This window comes from Oncorhynchus mykiss, chromosome 3, assembly GCF_013265735.2.
Source record: "Oncorhynchus mykiss isolate Arlee chromosome 3, USDA_OmykA_1.1, whole genome shotgun sequence".
NCBI lineage: Eukaryota > Metazoa > Chordata > Actinopteri > Salmoniformes > Salmonidae > Oncorhynchus > Oncorhynchus mykiss.
Genome location: NC_048567.1, coordinates 66,135,479 through 66,161,637, shown reverse-complemented (window position 1 = coordinate 66,161,637; position 26,159 = coordinate 66,135,479). Strand labels below are relative to the sequence as shown.

The 26,159-nt window shown below is 45.3% G+C and overlaps 1 protein-coding gene across 3 annotated transcripts in view; it reads right to left on the bottom strand.

The window, feature by feature from the left end:
- Positions 1-218: 218 nt before the first annotated feature.
- LOC110504495 (rho GTPase-activating protein 20) overlaps positions 219-26,159 on the bottom strand; it is a 53,553-nt gene continuing 27,612 nt past the window's right edge. For all 3 annotated transcript variants that reach the window (XM_036974984.1, XM_036974982.1, XM_036974983.1), the window contains exons 3-14: positions 25,211-25,381; positions 18,680-18,829; positions 18,136-18,177; positions 17,902-17,986; positions 17,717-17,794; positions 17,461-17,527; positions 17,000-17,197; positions 12,558-12,913; positions 11,051-11,160; positions 10,691-10,880; positions 3,059-3,173; positions 219-2,329 (exon numbers count right to left, since the gene is read on the bottom strand). In XM_036974984.1, coding sequence (XP_036830879.1) covers positions 612-2,329; positions 3,059-3,173; positions 10,691-10,880; positions 11,051-11,160; positions 12,558-12,913; positions 17,000-17,197; positions 17,461-17,527; positions 17,717-17,794; positions 17,902-17,986; positions 18,136-18,177; positions 18,680-18,829; positions 25,211-25,381 — 3,280 coding nt within the window. In that variant the 3' untranslated portion in view covers positions 219-611. The remainder of the gene's footprint in view (positions 2,330-3,058; positions 3,174-10,690; positions 10,881-11,050; positions 11,161-12,557; positions 12,914-16,999; positions 17,198-17,460; positions 17,528-17,716; positions 17,795-17,901; positions 17,987-18,135; positions 18,178-18,679; positions 18,830-25,210; positions 25,382-26,159) is intronic.

The following is a 26,159-nucleotide window of genomic DNA, read 5'->3' as shown; positions in this document are numbered from 1 at the left end:
TATTCATGAAATATTATGCTTACATCACACTATGAGTCTGATGATTCATGCTAAACAGGTGTAAAGAGTTGACATTTTATCACTAATAAAGCACTGTGCTTTTAGTATAGTACAGCTTGTCCTACTCAGTCCTGCAGAGTCGTAGTCCAGAACCCAAGTCATGGAGACCCATAACGTCAAAAAGTAGGCACAAAATAACAGAAGAACAATTTAAAAAATGTTGCCTTTTTAATAAAGAGAAATGAATACTCCCGTTGATACATAAAGATACTTTCACAAGAGCAATGTTTTGTTATAATCGTTTTAATTAATTTTCATAAGCATTAGACATCAGATATTCAAACGGTGTGTTCTGTAGCAAATATACTCTATAGGACAGCAGCAGGATTGGCATCATGTACAAAAATACACATATGATTTCTTTCAGGTCGTATAACACTATAACAAAGCATCATATCAACATAAATATAGAGCTCTACCTATTGTTGACAGACATGCGGAAACAGAGCTCAAGCACAACCAAACATCTACTATGACTGTACATATATGACAATATAAACACCAACAACAATACCATATAAACAGACACTCTTAAAATCCTCTTGGATGTATTAAACGTAGGACTCTTCTGCAAAGAACATTTGGTCAAAGTCGTCAACACACAGGTCACTACACTTCCTGCTCTGCCACTCCCTCTTCCCCTGGACGAGGGCCAGAGCCACCTCTTGACTCCTACCCAGGCATGCGTCTGCATCCACCCGCCCCTGTGAGGAAAAGTAGTCCCTCACTGCCCGCGTGGTGGAGGGTGATAGGCAGATCCCTGGCTCTGAGTTTGGGCCTGCTCCGTTCCGCTGTGGCTCCACGTCAGAGACTCTAAGTCCACTCTCAGGGAGCTGCTGATCTTTGACCCTGTGGGTCCGGGACTTGACCCTGGGCCTCTCCAGGGTAAGGCTAGAGGCTGCATCTGTCAGGCATGAGGGCTCGGAGGCTCTGCGAGGCATGGTGAGGACCTTGCGGCTGGCCTCCATGGCCGGGGTGAGGGAATGAGACTTATGCCTTTGGAGGGTAAGTGTTGAGCTACTCTGTCCATAGAACACACCCTGGGGGGGCTGGGTGACCTCACATCCTATTCCAGTAGGCTGCTGGGTGACGTCACTTCCTGTGGGGGGTCTGTGGGTGACTTTGCAGGACTGGTCGTGCAGCAACCGTAGCTCCCTTATGGTGAGGGGTTTCTCTGTGCCTCTGTAGAAGGGAGACCTACTCCCCTGTAGCTGTAGGATAGCCTGCTGGTAGGATGGAGGGCTACTGGACCTCCTCTTGGTGGTCACCTCTACACCTTTAACCTCTGGGGATATTGGGGGGCTAACCCCTTCCCCCTCCCCCACTTCCTCCTCCAGGTGTCCGTTGTCAGGTTGCCGAAGCGACAGCCGTCGGTCCCTCTTGAACCAAGTGTTGGGGTGCAGGCCGTGGTGGGTGGACGGGGTCCGGGAGGAGTGGGGGGGGTGGCTTTGGATCCAGTCCACTGTGTCTCTCTTGGGGGGTGAGCCCTGGGGGGAGCGGGGTAAGCGGGGTGAGAGGGGGAAGAGGTGTGAGAGGGGGAAGCGGGGTGAGAGTGGGGAGTGGGGGGAAGGCTCAGCCAAATGGAAGCCGGTGCTGGTGACATAGTCTGTGGAATACTGGGAGAAGGCGGAGTCTAGGGAGCTGAGGGAGGAGCCTGTGGGGGAGGTCGCTGGGGACGACAGGCTGGAGCAGCTTGCATCCAATCGTAAAGGAGGGGGCGGGGCGTGCTTCAGCGTCCTCCGCTCTAGAGTTCCAACCCCTCCTCTTTCTCCACCTGTGACTACAATGTCTTTCAGCTGCAGAGCCCTGAGCCCCTGCTTCAGAAACACTTCATCTTCCCCTTCCTCCCCCTCTTCTTCCTCTCCCTCCATCGCCGCATCGTAGCTCGCTTTACGTGATGCCAAACTGTGCTTATCTGATTGGACAATCAGAGCTCCGGGGGTGTGTCCAAGGGCGGGCTCCGAGCTGCGTCGTAACCTCCGAGGGCCATGTGATTGGACAAAGGACTGACGTGGCTGTGGTTGGCGTATGGCGGAGGTGAACTTCCTGGGTCTGGGCAGTGGAGGGAGATGTAGGAGGTCAGTCTCAGGGTCAGGGTCAGGGTCTGGATCACAGTCACTCAGCGTGATGACAGAGTCTCTGCTGTGGCTGTCTGGCATGGCCTTGTCTCTCAGAGGGAGGGACTCCTGGAAGGGCGACTCTGGGTCTTCGTTTAACTCGTTCTCCAGGCTGTCGTAGGATGAGTCATTCATCTGGAAAGATGACACATCTATGGAGGGAGAGAGAGAGGGAAAGAGAGAAGGGGGAGTTTGAGTTTGAACAAACCTCCATTTCGTTAGATAGACACAGGGTTTGAAAACTAAGCATAAAGTGCTGTAATGGTCCCTAGCATACAGCTGCCATTCAAAGAGGTTGGTTTAGGTGGTTTAGGGGAGAAGGAGGAAATTGGCTGGTGTGTTAATGAGTCACTGAGAGTGTACTAATCACTGAAGTGACTGAGGTCAGCATATTGACCCCTATCAAGAAACCTCACCGAGACACAAGCTTATGGAGAGGCCACGTCTGAGAAAACACTCAACTTGGACACACACACACACACACACACACACACACACACACACACACACACACACACACACACTGCAGCTAGTCAGGTTTAATATGCTTTTTAACGATGATAAGGGCTCCAATACACAGAACCACTGTCTTGCTGTCGACACACATACACACACACTCGTGACTTTTTTGACCCTTGTGAAGAGCTGTGTCAAATTAAACCACCTCTGTGTTGTTTCAGTTCTGCTTGGTTTGTGACCTCTCTCTTCCTCACTCCACCTCTATGAGGCATCTCTTTTCTCCCTGTCTTTTCTGTTCCTATCCAACTTTATCTTATCAAGTTTTCTGCCACCAAAACTAACAGCATTTGTTTAGAGCACTGTACAACATCATTTGGATGTAGATGTTATTTCTTCAGTAAATAAATGGAGACTTTGTTTACCTGATCCATGGTCGCTGCTGTTGCTCTTCTGAGGGAATGCACCAAACAGAGAGGTGACATCATCTCCCAGGACCTTCCTGCAGTTCTCAATCAGTAACCGTACCAGCTCGCAGACCTGGAAACAGATCATAGACGTTGTTACACAGTCACACAAGTTCATGACTGGTCCCAGATCAGGGCACAGACTGCAATTTATACTGTAGGTTATTTCACAGGTAGTTTCCCGGGTAGACTGTGTCATGGTTTTCACAATATGTCAGCCTGTTTTATACGCCTCTGTTCAGAGGGCTACGGGAGTGAATGGACTGATAGAGCATGGCTTTGAATTTCACAGGCTAGTCTAACACAACAGAACTCCAGCAAGGGAATACGGCTAAACTGTCTTCTCTCTCGCTCTCCTTCTGTCCCTCCCTGTATTAAGCCTGGTTATGTCTATCATGGGGTGTGCCAATCAAACTCACTGAGATAAGATCTAGAAACTCAATCATTAATCCAGAACCTGTTGTCATTGGTGAAGAAGTAGGGGGGCTTTTTCTGAGGTAAGGTACGATAGCATGCGTATTTATTGTGCAAACTTTTCTGACAAACATTTACTCAAGCTACTCAGAGACTAACATGTCTGTAGGAGCCACAAACATCTAAATGATAACCGTGGAGTGATGGAGAAGGGAGCGGAAGTGAAGTGGGGGAAAATCTGAGAGCGGAGGAGAGCGGAGGGAAGGGGAGGGGAGCGGAGGAGAGCGGAGGGGAGCGGAGGGGAGTGTTCCAGACTGCCCAGTGCCATTAGAGACCAGACCCACGCCAGCCCACTTTGACTTGGCTCCTTGTGAGACCGCGATCGACCAGGGGAATTTCAAAATCTCACATTTTCCCCCTTCAGAGGCCTTGGAGCCAGTGGGCCACACATACAAACAAACAGAAAGAAGTGTGTGTTGTGTGTGAGAGAGAGTGTGTGCTAGAGAGAGCATGAGTGTCTCCGTGTGTGTGTGTGTGTGTGTGTGTGTGTGTGTGTGTGTGTGTGTGTGTGTGTGTGTGTGTGTGTGTGTGTGTGTGTCCATGCGTAAGTGTCCGTGCGAGTTTGCGCCTGTGTGTAAAGACAGAGAGGAGTGTTTAAAGCGGTGGGTTTGTCAAAACACACTCGTCCTCAGGAATCTGTAGGAAATGCTTTGGATTTTTTCCCAGTGAACCTCAAAAGGCCCAAGCCTCACCAAAAAAAACACACATTTGACACAGATTGAGAAAGATCGGGAAACAACCAGATAGAGTGTTGTCCAACAACAATGTGTCCAAAATCGACCGTAATTCAGAGAGTATTATAGACGTGATGACTTATTCTTGTTTATTATTAACCTTACAATACATCTGGGGCCACTCGTGACATATTGAATAATTTCAGGACTAGCATGTTTTGGACACAGTCTAGTGGTAGGGTTAGTACTGTCATGTGTTGGACACAGTCTAGTGGTAGGGTTAGTACTGTCATGTGTTGGACACAGTCTAGTGGTAGGGTTAGTACTGTCATGTGTTGGACACAGTCTAGTGGTAGGGTTAGTACTGTCATGTGTTGGACAGTCTAGTGGTAGGGTTAGTACTGTCATGTGTTGGACAGTCTAGTGGTAGGGTTAGTACTGTCATGTGTTGGACACAGTCTAGTGGTAGGGTTAGTACTGTCATGTGTTGGACACAGTCTAGTGGTAGGGTTAGTACTGTTATGTGTTGGACACAGTCTAGTGGTAAAGGTAGTACTGTCATGTGTGCTCCATCTCTGGCCTCTAGGTCACCAGGCTGCTCGTTATGGCGCACACCTGTTTACCATCGTTAAACGCACCTGCGCGTCATTAGACTCACCTGGACTCCATCACTTCCCTGATTACCTACTCAGAATATGTCAGAATATGTCACTCCCATTGGTTCAATCCCCATGCTTCATTATTGCTGTTTCAGTTTCCTGTCTGTGTGTTGTTCGTCTTTCGTTCATTTGTTTATTCAATTATGCACTCCCTGAACTTGAGCTTCCCAACTCCCAGTGCACTCGTTACAAGTACTGTGAACCGGTGTGTCAATTCTTACTCTGTGTGAGTAACTTAGCGTAAAATGTCAAGCTTTTATGTCAGTGGATAGATTTCACACTTGTTTTGTGTCACCGTGACTGCAAGGATAGAGATCTCAAACATATGTGCTTGTGTGTGTCAGTACAGATATTGAAAACCGGTGACTAAATCAATGTAAAATGAGGGTGTAAGTAGGTCAGTCCAGGTTTAAAGAGGAAACATACATAGTATAGCCCAGCCTGAGGCTCCTAGCAGGAGGTTGACACACTCTCTAACTCCACACTGCTGTTTGTTCTTCCATTGGACATCCTGCTTGGTCTGACAGCTACAGTAGCAGCAACAGTATAACTTTCCTTTACACCATGTCCTGGCCCTTAGCCTCAGCACTCCAAACCTTTAGGCGTACATTACACTACCGTTCAAAAGTTTGGGGTCACTTAGAAATGTCCTTGTTTTTCATGAAAACGTAAATGAAATTAGTTGCAAAATGAATAGGAAATATAGTCAAGATGTTGACAAGGTTATAAATAATGATTTTTCACTGATATAATAATTGTGTCCTTCAAACTTTGCTTCGTCAAAGAATCCTCCATTTGCAGCAATTACAGCCCTGCAGACCTTTGGCATTCTAGTCGTCAATTTGTTGAGGTATTCTGAAGAGATTTCACCCCATGCTTCCTGAAGCACCTCCCACAAGTTGGATTGATGGGCAGTTCTTATGTACCATACGGTTAAGCTGCTCCTACAACAACACAATAGTGTTGAGATCTGGTGACTGTGCTGGACACTCCATTAAAAACAGAATAACAGCTGATTGCTTCTTACTTAAATAGTTTTTGCATAGTTTGAAGCTGTGCTTTGGGTCATTATCCTGTTGTAGGAGGAAATTGGCTCCAATTATGTGCCGTTCAGAGGGTAGGGTATGGCATGGCGTTGCAAAATGGAGTGATAGCCTTCCCTTTTCAAGATCCCTTTTACCCTGTACAAATCTCACACTTTACCATCACCAAAGCACACCCAGACCATCACATTGCCTCCACAATGCTTGACAGATGGCGTCAAGCACTCCTACAGCATCTTTTAATTTTTTCTGTGTCTCACGAATGTTCTTCTATGTGATCCGAACACCTCAAACTTAGGTTTGTCTGTCCATAACACTTTTTTCCAATTTTCCTGTCACGCCCTGACCTTAGAGAGCTTTTTATGTCTCTATTTTGGTTTGGTCAGGGTGTGATTTGGGTGGGCATTCTATGTTCATTTTTCTATGTTTTGTATTTCTTTGTTTTGGCCGGGTATGGTTCTCAATCAGGGACAGCTGTCTATCGTTGTCTCTGATTGGGAACCATACTTAGGCAGCCCTTTTTCCCACCTGTCTTTGTGGGTAGTTGTCTTTGTTTGTTTGCACTATTTTGGATTGTTTATTGTTTTTGTCGGCGTCATATAAATAAAGGAATATGTACGCTCACCACGCTGCACCTTGGTCCTCTTCTTTCAACAGCCGTGACACTTCCTCTGTCCAGTGTCTGTGTTCTTTTTCCAATCTTAATCTTTTATTTTTATTGGCCAGTCTGAGATATGGCTTTTTCTTTGCAACTCTGCCTAGAAGGCCAGCATCCCAGAGTTGCCTCTTCACTGTTGACGTTGAGACTGGTGTTTTGAGGGTACTATTTAATGAAGCTGCCAGTTGAGGACTTGTGAGGTGTCTGTTTCTCAAACTAGACACTCTAATGTACTTGTCCTCTTGTTCAGTTGTGCACGGGGCCTCCCACTCCTCTTTCTGTTCTGTGAAGGGAGTAGTACACAGCGTTGTACGAACTTTTCAGTTTCTTGGCAATTTCTCGCATGGAATAGCATTCATTTCTCAGATCAAGAATAGACTGTTAGAAGTTTTAGAAGAAAGTTATTTGTTTCTGGCCATTTTGAGCCTGTAATCAAACCCACAAATGCTGATGCTCCAGATACTCAACTAATCTAAAGAAGGCCAGTTTTCTTGATTCTTTAATCAGAATAACAGTTTTCAGCTGTGCTAACATAATTGCAAAAGTTTTTTAATGATCAATTAGCCTTTTAAAACGATAAACTTGGATTAGCTAGCACAAGATGCCATTGGAACACAGGAGTGATGGTTGCTGATAATGGGCCTCTGTACGCCTATGTAGAAATTCCATTCTACAATAGTCATTTACAACATTAACAATGTCTACACTGTATTTCTGATCAATTTGATGTTATTTTAATGGATAGAAAATGTGTTTTTCTTTCAAAAACAGACATTTCTAAGTGACCCCAAACTTCTGAACGGTAATGTATGTATTTTAATTTTTTATTTTTTTTATTTCACCTTTATGTAACCAGGTAGGCAAGTTGAGAACAAGTTCTCATCAACAATTGCGACCTAGCCAAGATAAAGCAAAGCAGTTCGACACATACAACAACACAGAGTTACACATGGAGTAAAACAAACATACAGTCAATAATACAATAGAAAAACAAGTCAATATACAATGTGAGCAAATTAGGTGAGATAAGGGAGGTAAAGGCAAAAAAAGGCCATGGTGGCGAAGTAAATACAATATAGCAAGTAAAACACTGGAATGGTAGATTTGCAGTGGAAGAATGTGAAAAGTAGAAATAGAAATATTTTGGTGCAAAGGAGCAAAATAAGTAAATAAATACAGTAGGGGAAGAGGTAGTTGTTTGGGCTAAATTATAGATGGGCTATGTACAGGTGCAGTAATCTGTGAGCTGCTCTGACAGCTGGTGCTTAAAGCTAGTGAGGGAGATAAGTGTTTCCAGTTTCAGAGATTTTTGTAGTTAATTCCAGTCATTGGCAGCAGAGAACTGGAAGGAAAGGCGGCCAAATGAGGAATTGGTTTTGGGGGTGACCAGAGAGATATATCTGCTGGAGCGCGTGCTACAGGTGGGTGTTGCTATGGTGACTAGCGAGCTGAGATAAGGGGGGACTTTACCTAGCAGGGTCTTGTAGATGACCTGGAGCCAGTGGGTTTGGCGACGAGTATGAAGCGAGGGCCAGCCAACGAGAGCGTACAGGTCGCAGTGGTGGGTAGTATATGGGGCTTTGGTGACAAAATGGATGGCACTGTGATAGACTACATCCAGTTTACCGAGTAGAGTATTGGAGGCTATTATATAGATGACATCGCCAAAGTCAAGGATCGGTAGGATGGTCAGTTTTACGAGGATATGTTTGGCAGCATGAGTGAAGGAAGCTTTGTTGTGAAATAGGAAGCCAATTCTAGATTCAATTTTTGATTGGAGATGCTTAATGTGAGTCTAGAAGGAGAGTTTACAGTCTAGTCAAACACCTAGGTATTTGTAGTTATCCACGTATTCTAAGTCAGAGCCGTCCAGAGTAGTGATGCTGGATGGGCGGGCAGGTGCGGGCAATGATCGGTTGAATAGCATGCATTTAGTTTTATTTGTGTTTAAGAGCAGTTGGAGGCCACGGAAGGAGAGTTGTATGGCATTGAAGCTCATTAGGAGGTTAGTTAACACCGTGTATAAAGAAGGGCCAGAAGTATACAGAATGGTGTCGTCTGCGTAGAGGTGGATTAGAGAATCACCAGCAGCAAGAGCGACATCATTGATGTATACAGAGAAGAGAGTCGGCCTGAGAATTGAACCCTGTAGGCACCCCCATAGAGACTGCCAGAGGTCCGGACAACAGGCCCTTGAATTTGTCACACTGAACTCTATCAGAGGAGCACAGTGCCTTGCGAAAGTATTCGGCCCCCTTGAACTTTGCGACCTTTTGCCATATTTCAGGCTTCAAACATAAAGATATAAAACTGTATTTTTTTGTGAAGAATCAACAACAAGTGGGACACAATCATGAAGTGGAACGACATTTATTGGATATTTCAAACTTTTTTAACAAATCAAAAACTGAAAAATTGGGCGTGCAAAATTATTCAGCCCCCTTAAGTTAATACTTTGTAGCGCCACCTTTTGCTGCGATTACAGCTGTAAGTCGCTTGGGGTATGTCTCTATCAGCTTTGCACATCGAGAGACTGAATTTTTTTCCCATTCCTCGAGCTCAGTGAGGTTGGATGGAGAGCATTTGTGAACAGCAGTTTTCAGTTCTTTCCACAGATTCTCGATTGGATTCAGGTCTGGACTTTGACCATTTGGCCATTCTAACACCTGGATATGTTTCTTTTTTAACCATTCCATTGTGGATTTTGCTTTATGTTTTGGATCATTGTCTTGTTGGAAGACAAATCTCCCTCCCAGTCTCAGGTCTTTTGCAGACTCCATCAGGTTTTCTTCCAGAATGGTCCTGTATTTGGCTCCATCCATCTTCCCATCAATTTTAACCATCTTCCCTGTCCCTGCTGAAGAAAAGCAGGCCCAAACCATGATGCTGCCACCACCATGTTTGACAGTGGGGATGGTGTGTTCAGGGTGATGAGCTGTGTTGCTTTTACGCCAAACATAACGTTTTGCATTGTTGCCAAAAAGTTCCATTTTGGTTTCATCTGACCAGAGCACCTTCTTCCACATGTTTGGTGTGTCTCCCAGGTGGCTTGTGGCAAACTTTAAACAACACTTTTAATTGATATCTTTAAGAAATGGCTTTCTTCTTGCCACTATTCCATAAATGCCAGATTTGTGCAATATATGACTGATTGTTGTCCTATGGACAGAGTCTCCTCAGTTGACTGGGGTAGGGGTTGCCAGCTGGAAAGCATGGCCAGCGGTAGAGAAATGCTTATTGAAATTCTCAATTATAGTGGATTTGTCGGTTGTAACAGAGTTTCCTAGCCTCAGTGCAGTGGGCAGCTGGGAGGAGGTGCTCTTATTCTCCATGGACATTACAGTGACCCATAACTTTTTTGAGTTTGTGTTGCAGGAAGCAAATTTCTGCTTGAAAAAGCTAGCCTTGGCTTTTCTAACTGCCTGTGTATATTGGTTTCTAACTTCCCTGAAAGTTGCACAACACGGGGGCTGTTCGATGCTAATGCAGAACACCACATTATGTTTTTTGTGTTGGTTAAGGGCAGTCAGGTCTGGAGAGAACCAAGGGCTATATCTGTTCCTGGTTCTAAATTTCTTGAATGGGGCATGCTTATTTAAGATGGTGAGGAAGGCATTTAAAAAAAAAACAGGTCAATATCCTTACAGGATACCCGGGGCAGGTCGATTAGAAAGGCCTGCTTGCTGAAGTGTTTCAGGGAGCGTTTGACAGTGATGAGTGCAGGTCGTTTGACCACTGACCCATTACGGATGCAGGCAATGAGGCAGTGATCGCTGAGATCTTGGTTGAAAACAGCAGAGGTGCAATGTATGTATGTATGTATGTATGTATGGACATATGTATGGGACCCTTGTTCTTAACTGGAAATGTAACTGGAAGTACACGTGAACAACTCACTCTCACCCAAATTTCCCATTGACATTAATACTTAATATAGGCAAGAGTATGATGTAGTAACACACATACACTGTGTGGTAGAATTATGTGATTGATAAGACATGAAAGTAAATCAAATAAATGAAAAGGTTTTTTAGCAGAGAGGGAAATCTACAAAAAAGTTTGAGGTTTGGGTCCATTCTCACCTTCTTGGTGGCCTCCCCCTCTCCCCGTGGGCTACAGGGGGCTGGTGTCCACAGCATGCTGGGAGCGATGCACACAGACAGATTGAAGGCATTCATCTGGTTGTCTTCTGCATTTCCTTGGATACAGTGGAGCACGGCAACCACGTGTCTGAGAAGCAACAGGTTTTCACTGGGCAGAAGATGGACTAACCTGAGGTGGGGGACGATGACAAAAAAATCAGTGATGAAAACACAACATTGACAACATCTGGTAAGACTGGATGTGTCAGACAAAGATTTAAATAGTGGGCAGAGAATGATGAGGGTGATCTTTGTTTTTCCTATGTGTTTGTGAAGGTGCGTTACGGGGAGTGTCAGTACCTATGGATGGCTATCCATTTCTCCTCTTCCTCCTCTCTCTCCATCACTCCAATCCACTGCTCATACAGATCCACACAAAGCAGACTGCCTGGAACGTTCCGCAGGAAGTCCTGTTGGGGGACACAACCACAGGGACACAATTTAGGTTAGAACACCCCTTAAAAACGTATGTGAATATATTGAAGCAACATCTCAAGACATCAGTTAGGAAGTTAAAGCTTGGTCACAAATGGGTCTTCCAAATGGACAATGACCTCAAGCATACTTCCAAAGTTGTGGCAAAATGGCTTAAGGACAACAAAGTCAAGGTATTGGAGTGGCCATCACAAAGCCCTAACCTCAATCCTATAGAAAATGTGTAGGCAGAACTGAAAAAGTGTGTGTGAGCAAGAATGCCTACAAACCTGTCTCAGTTACACCAGCTCTGTCAGGAGGAATGGGCCAAAATTCACCCAGCTTATTGTGGTAAGCTTGTGGAAGGCTACCCGAAATGTTTGACCCAAGTTAAACAATTTAAAGGCAATGCCAATCAAATATTATTTGAGTGTATGTAAACTTCTGACCCACTGGGAATGTGATGAAAGAAATAAAAGCTGAAATAAATCATTCTCTCTACTATTATTCTGACATTTCACATTCTTAAAATAAAGTGGTGATCTAACTGACCTAAGACAGGTCATTTTTACTAGGATTAAATGTCAGGAATTGTGAAGAACTGAGTTTAAATGTATTGGCCTAAGGTGTATGTAAACTTCTGACTTCAACTGTATGCTTCTTTTCTGTAGAGATTATATGAATCCTGATAATATGGCACATAAAGTAGAACAGAATGCTATGAAAGAATCTGTGCAACTCAACTATTATGCAGTAATATTTTAGAGTAGTTGAGAGATGGCACAGCCACGTGTTTTACTGAAGCAATCTATCCTTTTACACTCAACATTGTTTGTTTGTCAGCTCAGTTGTTTTCAGTTTGTTGGCTAGGATTGGGTATAGTAATATAGTAATATGCCTAACTGAACAGCAGAATGTGTTCTGTGTGTGTGTGTGTGTGTGTGTCCTGTTCTGTCTGATTAAATACAGCTATAGGTTTCCAGTAAAGCCTCCCAACATGTGCTTTGAATTGAGTGTGTTTTTCTACCTAAGCTTTGTCTTCCACTCCAATCACTTCACTACTTTCTGTCTGTCTAAGACTTTCTATGATTTCACACACACACACACACACACACACACACACACACACACACACACACACACACACACACACACGCACACACACACACACACACACTGGACATGGGGGTGAATATGTGTGTCTACAGCTGTGTTAGCTCTGTGCTGTGAATTATTCTAATGTGTTGAAGCAGGATGAAACAGATCCTTCAAACCTCCTCTCTCTCATGTCCCATTTTATCTGATCTGACAAGCCTGGCTAAACCCTTTAAACTCTGATTAATACAAAAGGACCCTGGTGTGTGTGTGTGTGCTTGCTTGCATTCTGTCCTACCTTGAAGACTGCGGCGGTGACGAACACAGACTCATGTGTGAGTGTGTGTGTGTCCTCTGTCCCATTGTCCAGTCTGTCTCTCAGCTCTCTGCAGGCTTTGGCCCCTGCAGAGCGACGGAATATACCCCTGGTGTAGGGACCCTCCTGGTACAGAAACACCAGCATGTCCATGACAGGTTTGGGCAGGGTGTGGTCAGGGCGGCAGACGGAACTGAGAGACCGTCCGAACAGGCGTCCCGGGGTGGGGGACAGGGAGGTGGGGGACAGGGGGACACCGTCCAGTTGGCTACCGGACCCCCTCCAGAAGGCCCAGTTTATCAACAACCTCTTCCTCTTAACAGACTTCTGACCTGGCTCTATAGGGAGAGAGAGAGGGAGAGGGGGGGGGGGGGAGGGGGGGGGGGGTTAGTCCAACATTAAAGACATTATTCTATTATGAAGTAGGGCCTACTGCTCAATAAGACACAACGAGAGGGAGAGAGAGGGGGAGAGAGATGAAGACTTAATGGTGTTTGGAGAGAGCAGAGGAAGGGAAAAAGAGAGAGAATGGTAGTGTGTGAGAGATAGAGAGAGAGAGAGAGAGAGAAAGAGGCATTGATTCAGAAAGAGACGTGACTAGAGAGGGGTCTGAGTCTAATGGGGTGGAGATGGGGCAGTCTGTCTGGAGAGAGAGAGAGAGCTAGAGAGAGACAGAGAAAGAAAAAGTGTTTGTGTGTGCTTAGTGAAACCATATTTCTGAGACTTGGTATATCATGTTAAGTAGCTGTGAGTCCTTTGGAATTATTTCCAAAGGAAAAAAAAAATGTAAAAAAGTATGAAATAAGTATTGTGAACCCTTTGGAATTATTTGGATTTCTGCATAAATTGGTCATCAAACTTGATCTGATCTTCATCTAAGTCACTTCAATAGACAAACATTGTGTTCTTAAACTAATAACACAAAAATTATTGTATTTTTCTTGTCTATATTGAATACATAACTTAAATATTCACGGTGTAGGTCGGACAAAGTATGTGAACCCCTAGGCTAATGAATTGGAGTCAGGATTGGAGTCAGGACTCAGCTAACATGGAGTCCAATCAATGAGACGAGATTGGAAAAATTGGTTACAGCTGCCATGCCCTATAAAAAACACTCACAAAATTTCAGTTTGCTATTCACAAGAAGCATTGCCTGATGTGATCCATGCCTCAAACAAAAGAGATCTCAGAAGACCTCAGAAGACTTGCATAAAGCTGGAAAGGGTTACAAAAGTATCTCTAAAAGCCTTGATGTTCATCAGTCCATGGTAAGACAAATTGTCTATAAATTGAGAAAGTTCAGCACTGTTGCTACTATCCCTAGGAGTGACAGTCCTGCAAAGATGACTGCACGAGCACAGCGCAGAATGCAGAATGCTCAATGAGGTTAAGAAGAATCCTAGAGTGTCAGCTAAAGACTTACAGAAATCTCTGGAACATGCTAACATCAGTCTACGATATGTAAAACACTAAACAAAAATGGTGTTCATGGGAGGACACCACGGAAGAAGCCCCTGCTGTCCAAAAAAAACATTGCTGCACGTCTGAAGTTTGCAAAAGTGCACCTGGATGTTCCACAGTACTACTGGCAAAATATTATGTGGACAGATGAAACTCCAGTTGAGTTGTTTGGAAGGAACAATGTAGAAAAAAAGGCATAGCACACCAACATCAAAACCTCATCCCAACTGTAAAGTACGGTGGACGGAGCATCATGGTTTGGGGCGGCTTTGCTGCCTCTAGGCCTGGACAGCTTTCTATCTTCGACAGAAAAATGAATTCCCAAGTTTATCAAGACATTTTGCAGGAGAATGCAATTTGTCCACGAATTGAAGCTCAACAGAAGTTGGATGATGCAACAGGACAACGACCCAAAACACAGAAGTAAATCAACAACAGAATGGCTTCAACAGAAGAAAATACACCTTCTGGAGTGGCCCAGTCAGAGTCCTGACCTCAACCCGATTGAGATGCTGTGACATGACCTCAAGAGAACAGTTTACACCAGACATCCCAAGAATATTGCTGAACTGAAACAGTTTTGTAAAGAGGAATGGTCCAAAATTCCTCTTGACCGTTGTGCAGGTCTGACCCACAACTACAGAAAACGTTTGGTTGAGGTTATTGTTGCCAAAGAAGGGTCAACCAGTTATTAAATCCAAGGGTTCACATACTTTTCCCACCCTGCACTGTGAATGTTTACACAGTGTGTTCAATAAATACATGAAAATGTATAATTGTTTGTGTGTTACTAGTTTAAGCAGACTGTGTTTGTCTAATGTTGTGACCTAGATGAAGGTCAGATCAAATTTTATGACCAGTTTATGCAGAAATCCATGTATTTCCAAAGGGTTCACATACTTTTTCTTGCCACTGTATGTTACATACCGTGTGTCTATGTACAGTACCAGTCAAAAGTTTGGACACACCTACTCATTCAAGGGTTTTTCTTTATAGTTACTATTTTCTACATTGCAGAGTAATATTGAAGTCATCAAAACTATGAAATAACACATATAGTAACCAAAAAAGTGTTCAACAAATCAAAATAATGTCCATTGCTCGTGTTTCTTGGCCCAAGCAAGTCTCTTATTATTATTTGTGTCCTTCAGTAGTGGTTTCTTTGCAGCAATTTGTCCATGAAGGCCTGATTCACGCAGTCTCCTCTGAACAATTGATGTTGAGATGTGTCTGTTACTTGAACTCTGTGAAGCATTTATTTGGGCTGCAATTGCTGAGGCTGGTAACTCTAATGAACTTATTCTCATGTCTTAAAGTAATGATGGACTATTGTTTCTCTTTGGTTATTTGAGCACTTGTTCATTGAAATGCATTCCATGACTACCTTATGAAGCTGGTTGAGAGAATGCCAAGAGTGTGCAAAGCTGTCATCAAGGCAAAGGGTGGCTACTTTGAAGAATCTCAAATATAAAATATATTTTGATTTGTTGAACACTTTTTTGGTTACTACATGATTCCATATGTGTTATTTCATAGTTTTGATGTCATCACTGTTATTCTACAATGTATAAAATAGTAAAAACCCATGAATGAGTAGGTGTGTCCATACTTTTGACTGGTACTGTATGTTTGACAGACTATGAGCTCTCTGTCTGTGTGTTTATTTTAGTTACGTTGCGTGTGTGGGTACCTTTTTGTCTGTCTACTTGGACTTTCTGGATAAAAACATTAAATGTGTGTGAAGCACAGTTTATACTGTGTTTATAAGGGTGGGGTGTGGACAATAAAAGTGTCACGACTTCCGCCGAAGTTGGCTCTCCTGCCTGTTCGGGCGGTGCTCGGCGGTCGTCGTCACCGTCCTACTAGCCACCACCGATCCCTTTTTCATTTGTCTGTTGGTTTTGTCTTATTAGGTTCACCTGTGTGTATTTTAGTTTAATTAACGTCCTTATATGTAGTAGGTTGTCCCGCCCTTGTTTTGTGCGGGATTGTTTCACCCTGTATGTTGGGTTGACCGTGTTTTTGTGCGCTGGAGAATAAACTGTCGAATCACTGAAACCTGCTCTCTGCGCCTGATTCCACCCACCTTGATAATACGTGACAAAAAGGCCCTTCCACATTAGTGGCACAACACCCCTAGCTGCCCAGGACCCTGCACGTTCAAATCTGACTTTAACACTCCACTCCAGCTTTACACTCAGTTACATTTTGGAATCCAAATCAAAACAACATTGTTATAGAGCCGCTCCAACATTCTTAAACGAGCCCAAGCATCGTTAAATGTTTATAAAGTTGTAAATCACGCATCACTATATACCAGTGTGAGAAATCTTGGAGAGGGGGAATATTTAAAAGAGAGGGAACGAGGGGGAGAGAAAGAGAGAGAGGGTTGGTTGTATGGGCAATGTTTTGATCCTTTTATGGATTTTAATGGATCCATTTGGGTTTGTTGCAAAACAGATGCCATATTTCTCTCCTAGCCAATAAAAACCTTTCATTTTCTGGATGGATGGGTAAAAATATTTGGTGTCATAGCAGAGTTGATACACAAATCCATCAGTGACACCCTTCGCCATGTTTGTAAAACACTTGTTAGATGGAAATAATTAGGCTGGTGTAGCGAATATTGGACGGTGTGGTTAAATGGAGGCTTATGTCAGAACTTGACGGGGATAGAGAGGAATCTGAGGATCTTGTGGGTGATTCAGTGGAGCGTCCTCAATGAGCATCCTGGAACACATTCTCACGCACACTCTCTCTATGTTCTCTCTCTCTCTCTCTCTCTCTCTCTCTCTCTCTCTGTCTCTCTCTCATTCCGTACTTTCAGAGAGAAAGACGTATGAGGGAAAAGAAGGAGGTATGAAGTAAACAAGTGCAAAAAAGGGATGCGACACATTTTTGAAGGAAACATAACCCTTTTTTTCTGTTAATCCGTTCACTGTCGGTAAGGGGTCTCATACCTATGAGCGGAGCCTGTCTGAGGTCCACCCGGCTGGGCTTGAGGATGAACTGGCACTGGGTGTCTGGAGGGAGACACTGGTCCAGCAGCATCGTCCCCTGGTCCTCCTCCGGAGGAGGAATCGCATCCTTCCCTCCATCTCCTCCTGCTCCCGCATTACGAATGTGACTCATCTTGATACTGAAGGGAAACTCGTGCCCTGAAGGGTTAGAGAGGAGAGGGTCAGGAGGTTAGACGTCAGGGGACGTGAGTCTGTCCTGAGATGTGACCAGACCAGGTTTACAGTATTCAGCTAGTCTTTTATCTACCTCGTCGTTAACGGGAGGAAGAATACCAAAGCAGAGCAACTTTTGACCGCGGAGTAAAGAGTTGGAGTAGGTAGAAGTTGCCCCTGACCACTAATTAAGGTGTATGCTGGGTGTAAAAGGGATGAGTAGGGTTGGGTAATGGAGGTAAACTCACCAATCAGAGGATAGGGGGAGTCATCCTTATAGGAGCTCATCCACAACTGGTGGTCTTTCACACAGCCCTAGAGAGAGAGAGAGAGAGAGAGAGCGAAAGAGAGAGAGAGCGAGAGAGAGAGAGCGAAAGAGAGAGAGAGAGAGAGAGAGAGAGAGAGAGAGAGAGATAGAAAGAATGGCACCAAAGAACACACTTCCAAAACATACCCACTCACACACACAAGCACACACACTCAGAAACAAGCGCACACACTTACCGAAATGCCAAACAGCTGTAGTGCCATTCGGATTACATCAGTGGTGCTGTCGGAATTACTGACAGCTAGAGTCTTAGCCTGGGGAAAAGCACAAAAACATTAAATAAATTAACACAAGCACACACACAACCAAGAAAGAACCCCCCCACACACACAGACCTGCACCACCGCATTCGTAAACTTACATAAGCACAATTCCCAATGTCCTTTGCAAATATTTTCAAAGGAATGGTCTTGGGGTCATCCTTCTCTTTCTCTTCATTTATTCGACTGGAGGAATGAAGGAAGTCAGAATGAGAAAATAACACTTTATTTCACACAAGCCATACTTCTAGTCTATTCTATACTGAAGTCAAGCCATAGAATATTACTGTCAGAGTAAGTTATGAAAAATATCGTCTCCCGTCAATTTTGGTTACCTTTTGATGAGAGAAAGCCACTTCTCCTTGTGCTCCACAGAACTGCAGACAGAGGAGACCGAAAATAAGAAGGGGAAATGAAGTCGGATAACCATCTTATTTTTCTCATCTTCTCTTACATAATGTGTCCCTGTAAAACTGCATAGTTCCTATGAATTCCTGGTGTCAAGGCATATAGTGTGTGTGTGTGTGATATTTTGCAATCCCTGGCTCTCTGTGGTCAGAGTAAGGGGGATTACGATTAGGAATATGACCCAGGTTGTGGTGTGGTGGAGGGTTAAGAATTTACTGTTCTAGTGGTTGTTCCTTGTTCTGAGACACAGTATAACAAGTCCTGTACTGTACTGTGCTGTGCATACTCAATTAGGATTTATTAAAGGGACTTTCTCACTATAAGTACAGAGTATACAGTAATAATACACTAACCAGTCTTCTTTCATACATAGGTGTGTGTGTGTGTGTGTGTGTGTGTGTGTGTGTGTGCATGTGTGTGTGTGTGTGTGTGTGTGTATGCGTGCGTGCGTGCGTGCGTGCGTGCGTGTACCTGAATGTGGCGACACAGTTGAAAGTGGGCCAGCCCATGACGAAGCTCCTTTCTGGACTGGTGGTGCCTTCACACACTTCCTCCATACAGCCTGCTGTCCACATCTCACACATACGCACCTGAGCCTTCAGCTTGAAGTGTGTGGATGACCTGCAGGAAACACAAGAGGGTCACAAACAGTTTAATATACTCGCACACACACACACACTGAATCACATATCTCTGGGCACATACAGTACATTAATTAATATCCATGGTCGAATTCTCAACATTCCTACATTATATATATATTTTCTACATTGTTGAATAATGGTGAAGACATCAAAACTATGAAATAACACTTATGGAATCATGTAGTACCCCAAACATTTGAGATTCTTCAAAGTAACCACCCTTTAACTTGATGACAGCTTTCCACTCTCGAATTGCCAGGGTCGCGAGTAGTTGTAGTCATCAGCGTGCCCCGGAGACGGGACGGGCCATGCAGTAAACCACGTCACATCCTGTTGGGCCCACAGCGAAACCACCAGCACCCATGGTCCCGGGGAAAGTCAACAGTCACAACACCCACGCTCTGTTCAATTCCTGGAGTGTGGTAACGCTCGTACAAGCGCGCCTGCTGGCCCATCCTACCAACCATGGTGAGGAGATGTCCGTCTCCTGTGTCCACGGCAACACCAAGCGGTATTCGACCGGGCAGGCCACCATCGTGATGCCACAAGGGAGCTGCCAGATGGTGGTAGGTGCCGTACCTGAATTGTCCAGTACCCCTCCTTGTGGGACGAGATTGTCCTCTGTTCACAGAACTGTGGAGGCACAAGCTTGGAAAAAGAGTACAAGCCGGCGACCGACGAGAGTGCCGTCGGACTGCCACCTGTGCGACCCCGAAGCAAGTGGTTGCCAGCCCCGGGTCTTCGGACCAGGAGTCGGGGATCCGAGGGGGCGCCGGAACCAACCTCACCTGGTGAACAACCGGAGGAGGAACCCATGCCCCCCTCCTCAATTTCGAGGGACCCGCAGAGATACCTGCCCTGAGACCCCTGAGGGTACAGTTTGGGACCACCCAGTGGGAGGATCCAAACTTGAAAGCCGCCGCGGCCGAGGTGATAGTGGTGGATGGCCAGCTGTTGTATCAGGTGTTGCACGAACAGGGGGAACTTCACAAAGTGTTGTTGCTGACCCGCCAGTACGTCGGAACAGTTCTTCAGCTGGTCCACACTTATTTGTTGGGGGCCCACCTGGGAATGGAGAAAACCTGGGAACGGATCGCCGCACGGTTCCACTGGCCAGGATTTTAAATGTATTTATTTAACCTTTATTTAACTAGGCAAGTCAGTTAAGAACAAATTCTTATTTACAATGACGGCTTACCAAAAGGAAAAAAGGCCTCCTGCTGAGACGTGGGCCTGGGATAAAAATAAAAAAATAAATCCAATATGAATATAGGACAAAACACACATCATGACAAGAGAGACAACACAACACTAAATAAACAGAGACCTAAGACAACAACATAGCAAGGCAGCAACACATGACAACACAGCATGGTAGCAACACAACATAACATAACAACAACATGGTAGCAACACAACAAGGTAGCAGCACAAAACATGGTACAAATATTATTGGGCACAGACAACAGCACAAAGGGCAAGAAGGTAGAGACAACAATACATCACACAAAGCAGCCACAACTGTCAGTAAGAGTGTCCATGATTGAGTCTTTGAATGAAGAGATTGAGATAAAACTGTCCAGTTTGAGTGTTTGTTGCAGCTCGTTCCAGTCGCTAGCTACAGTGAACTGAAAAGAGGAGTGACCCAGGGATGTGTGTGTACTTTGGGGACCTTTAACAGAATGTGACTGGCAGAACGGGTGTTGTATGTGGAGGATGAGGGTTGCAGTAGATATCTCAGATAGGGGAAGTTTACAGAGGAGTATAGAGTGCAGTGATGTGTCCTATAAGGGGCATTGGTGACAAATCTGATGTCCGAATTGTAAAGAACATCTAGCCGCTCGAAAGCACCCTTACCTGCCGATCTATAAATTATGTCTCTGTAATCTAGCATGGGTAGGATGGTCATCTGAATCAGGGTTAGTTTGGCAGCTGGGGTGAAAGAGGAGCGATTAAGATAGAGGAAACCAAGTCTAGATTTAACTTTAGCCTGCAGCATTGATATGTGCTAAGAGAAGGACAGTGCACCGTCTAGCCATACTCCCAAGTACTTGTATAAGCCTAAACCCTCAGAGGTAGTAATAACACCTGTGGGAAGAGGGGCATTCTTCTTACCAAACCACATGACCTTTGTTTTGGTGATGTTCAGAACAAGGATATGGGTAGAGAAAGTTTGTTGGACACTAAGAAAGCTTTGTTGTAGAGCATTTCACACAAAATCCGGGGAGGGGCCAGCTGAGTATAAGACTGTATCATCAGCATATAAATGGATGAGAGAGCTTCCTACTGCCTGAGCTATGTTGTTGATGTAAATTGAGAAGAGCGTGGGGCCTAGGATTGATCCTTGGGGTACTCCCTTGGTGACAGGCAGTGGCTGAGACAGCAGATTTTCTGACTTTATACACTGAACTCTTTGAGAGAGGTAGTTAGCAAACCAGGCCAAAAACCCCTCAGAGACACCAGTACTCCCACAAGAATGGAATGGTCTAGTGTATCAAAAGCTTTGGCCAAGTATATAAAAATAGCAACACTGTCTTGCTTAGAATCAAGGGCAATGGTGATATCATTGAGGACTTTTAAAGGTTGCAGTGACACATCCATAACCTGAGCTGAAACCAGATTGCATACCAGAGCGAATACTATAGACATCAAGAAAGCCAGTGAGTTGATTATTGACAGGTTTTTCCAACACTTTTGATAAACAAGGCAAAATAGAAATAGGCCTAAAACAGTTCAGATCAGTTTGATCTCCCCCTTTAAATAAAGGATGAACTGTGGCTGCCTTCCAAGCAATGGGAACCTCCCCAGACAGGTGAGACAGGTTAAAAAGGTTGGAGATAGGCTTAGCGATGATAGGAGCAGCAACCTTAAAGAAGAAAGGGTCTAGTTTTGGGGTCAAGTTTACGTAGCTCGTTTATTACCTCAGACTCAGTGACTGCTTGCAGGGAGAAACTTTGTAGAGAGGCAGGGGGAAAAGAGGGAGAAGCATCGGGGATAGTCGCATTAGAAGGGGTGAGGGATGAGGAAATGTTGGACGGACAGGGAGGCATGGCTGAGTCAAATAGGAATCCTGACTTTTGATGAGGTGATTACAGAGCAGCTATGTGCTTCTTTCAGTAACAACCACATCATCAACATTAAGGAACATGGGCAGCTGTGAGGAGCAGGGTTTATTCTCCAGGTCTTTAACTGTTTTCCAGAACTTCTTGGGGTTAGACCCACAGAGAAGGAACTGCTCCTTAAAGTAACTAACTTTGGCCTTCCGGATATCCTGAGTGCACTTATTTCTCATTTGCCTGAACAATAGCCAGGGATGAGGTGGGCCATGGAAGACTATTGCTGCAGCTGCCTGGAGTGTCAAATCACCACCCCAAAAGCACACTTCCGGAACCCATTGGTTCCCCTACCGATCATCGGAGTGCCATTTGAACGCATCGCCATGGACATAGTGGGCCCCTGGAAAAAATGGCTTGAGGACACCTGTTCATCCTGGTGATAGTAGATTATGCGACCCAATATCCCGAGGCCATTCCCCTAAGGCGGCAGTCTCCAAGGGAATCGCCGGGAGCTGTTCCACCTCTTCAGCCGGGTGGGCATCCCGAACAAGATCCTGACTGACCAAGGTACCGAGTTCATGTCCCGACTAATTAAAGATTTGTGTGCTCTCTTATGGATAAAGCAGATCCGGAACTCCGTCTTTCATCCGGAGATGGATGGGCTCATCAAGGGGTTAAATAAGACGCTCAAACAAATGTTGCGGAAGGTCATTGAGCGGGACAGGAAGAACTGGGACCAGCTACTACCCCACCTAATGTTCTCGATCCGAGAAGTGCCCCAAGCCTCCACTGAGTTTTCCCCCTTTGAACTCCTCTATGGGAGGAGACCATGCAGCCTACTATATCTTGGCAAGGAGGTGTGGGAAGCCCAGCCAACCTACTTACGCAGTGTGGTGGAACACGTATAGATGATGAGGGAGTGGATAACAGCCATATGGCCATTGGTAAGGGAACATATGGAGAAGGCCCAGTGCGCCCAAGCCGGGGTACCCATCCCCGAGAGTTCCATGTGGGTGACAAGGTGCTCATTTTAATCCCCACCACAGAAAGTAAGTTCCGTACAATACGGCACTGGCCATACGAGGTGAAAGAGAAGCTGGGACCCATTAATTACTGCGTACGGCAGCCGGGGAGACGGAAACCCAATCAGATTTACCACGTGAATCAATTGAAGAGGTGGCACGTAAGGACAGCCTTGGCAGTGTTGTGGACAAAACCCGGGATATCAACTGGTCCTGAGCAATGAGGACCTCAAACTGGCCCAGAAGCAAGCGATCCAGGAGCTCATCTGTCACGCCTTGACCTTAGTTATCTTAGTTTTCTTTATTATTTTGGTTAGGTCAGGGTGTGACGAGGGTGGTATGTGTGTTTTTGTCTTGTCTATGGTTTTTTGTATATCTATGGGGTTTTTGTTTGTCTAGGTAAATGTAGGTCTATGGTGGCCTGAATTGGTTCCCAATCAGAGGCAGCTGTTTATCGTTGTCTCTGATTGGGGATCCTATTTAGGTTGCAATTTTCCATTTTGGTTTTGTGGGTTATTGTCTATGTATAGTTGCCTGTCAGCACTCGTGTCTTATAGCTTCACGGTTGTTTTGTTGTTTAGCTAGTTTGTTTAGTGTTCTTCGTCTAAATAAAGAAGAATGTATTCTTATCATGCTGCGCCTTTTTCTCCTCGTTACGATGAACGTGACATCATCGATCGGAACACCAACGTGTTTTCCGAGAAGCCAGGACGAACGACCCTCATTCAACACCACGTCCTCACCCAGCCTGGATAAACCGTACAAAAGAGGCCATACAGGATCCCAGAGGCACGAAGGAAGGCTGTGAAGCAGGAGGTGGAGGCTATGCTGAGGATGAGAGTCATCGAGGAGTCCCACAGTGCATGGTGCAGCCCCATTGTGTTGGTGCTCAAACCGTAATTACTTTGTTTGACGACTACCCCATGCCGAGGTTGGACGAGCTCATCAACCGGTTGGGAAAGGCCTTCAGGACCCTGGAGCTGACCAAGGGATATTGGCTGGTACCCTTGGCAACCTCCTACCGGAAGAAGAACAGTATGCAGCAGTCTATTTGGATGACATCATCATCCACAGCCAAGGCTGGGAAGAGCACCTGATGCGCCTCCAGGCGTTACTGGACACGCTCAGACAAGCCAGGTTGACAGCGAATCCCAAGAAATGCAAGCTGGTGTTCGAGGAGGTGGAGTACCTGGGGTATTTGATTGGATGTGGGAACGTCAAGCTCCAGGAGAGGAAGGTCCAGGCGGTTTGTGACTAGCCCGTTCCCCGCACCAAGACACAGGTCAAGTCCAACTTTGCGGCTATAACCTCTACCCTTACCGATCTGACCAGGGCCTGCCTCCCGAAAACAGTGAAGTGGTCAGATGAGGCCAAAGCGGCTTCAGGCGCTTGAAGGAAGCCCTGTGCTCCCATTCGGTTCTCGTGAGGCCCAATTTCCAGGTACCGATGCTGGTGCAGACGAGGCCTGGTGACAGATGGAGTTTACATCACGGGGCAGTGGCTCCCTCTGCTGGATGTGTCAGGTCTCGAACTGGTCCTTTTCTTTATTGGTTTAAAAAAAACACCCTTGAAACTGAGGTATAACACTAGTCCGTGTCTGATTTGTGTAAACGTCTAGATCAAACCCCCTGTTCTGCCACAAGACACATAACACATAAATAAACCTATATACTGTACACATGTGCACACCTCCGATACACACACGTACTCCTTCCTAACTTCCTAGCCTACTATTTTTCACCCATAATGTAATTATAGCTGTCTCCACTGTATGGGTCAGCTCCACCCAGGGGCAGGTGATGTTGAATATAGGTTGGAGAGAGAGGCCCAGTTCTGCTGACACAACATCTCAGCAACGTTGGTTCAACACCCTGATCGTTTCCTGAAGGTTGTGTTGTGGGTGGGGAGCCCCTCGGTGGTCTTTGATCTGGGATGGATCAGATGGATTTGATTGGCTGAGAGGTAATTATAGGCTGGATAGGAGCGATGGAGGGATGGAGTAGAGGGAAGATGGGATAAGAGAGGGATATGTTTCACAGACCTGGAACGGGTGTTTTTAGACTTGCTGGAGAGAAAAGAGATGGAATGCTGTTTTTAGCGCCCCACTCACTCTCACTCACTCACTCACTCACTCACTCACTCACTCACTCACTCACTCACACTCACACTCACACTCACACACACACTCACACACACACACACACACACACACACACACACACACACACACACACACACACACACACACACACACACACACACACACAGAGAGAGACTCACTTGGCCTTGGCGATAAGGAGTGTGTCAGTGAAGAGGAAGAGGTGTCTCTCCTGTGTCTGTAAACCGGTCTGCAGCTGGGTGTGGGCATGGGCCAGGAACACCCTCCATGGAGAGAGGAACGCCTGCACCAGGGGACACTTCTCTGGGCTGACTGGGGACAGGCAGTTCTCCCTGTCAACACACACACACATCACATACTGTTAGAATAACCAGGTCATCAGACAGTAGAGGGGTCATTTCACGTTGGCTCCCAATGGGCCAATGGGTCAGGAGGATAACTGTTTGGGGTCAGAATGAGAGGAGGTGTGGGTGCCCTGGGTTGAGTTTATGGATGAACCCTGTGCTCCCAATTTTGGTCATACAATTACACATGCAAAGACACACAGAAGCACACAGATATAACCTCTGTATCAGGTTCTAGGGAAAGATACATCTTTCTGAATGATGTCAATATCTGCCAGGGGCAAGTACAGCAGATGGAACAAGTTGGCCTTTTTCCAGGAACAACGGAAATAGTTGCAGGGCTCTGTCCTTTCCTGTTTACAGCAGGCAGTAAGATCGGATTCTCAGCTCACATTCGAGAGATAATGGCCCTGTACACACACGGGTGCACACACAAATATTCCTAACCACCAACCCCAGAGAACTCCCTTCAAACAGTTTCTTCCTAACACTGGGAAGAACCAAAAGCTTGGCATCAAATATCCCTGCACACTCATTTTACAGATCTCTTTTGTCATTGACTTGTGTAATTAATCAGTTATATATTGTAATTACCTAATGAAAGACAGAGTGACTCTGACGTGCCTTGGTCTTTCTATGTTTTTAAAACGCTTCCTATTCCAAAAAGAGTGAGTGAAAGAGAACCACAGACTAAGGTCTTCAGTTTCCTATTGATTCATTGCTTCTGGATGAGTATTAAAGGCCGAAACCATGATTCAAAACTAGG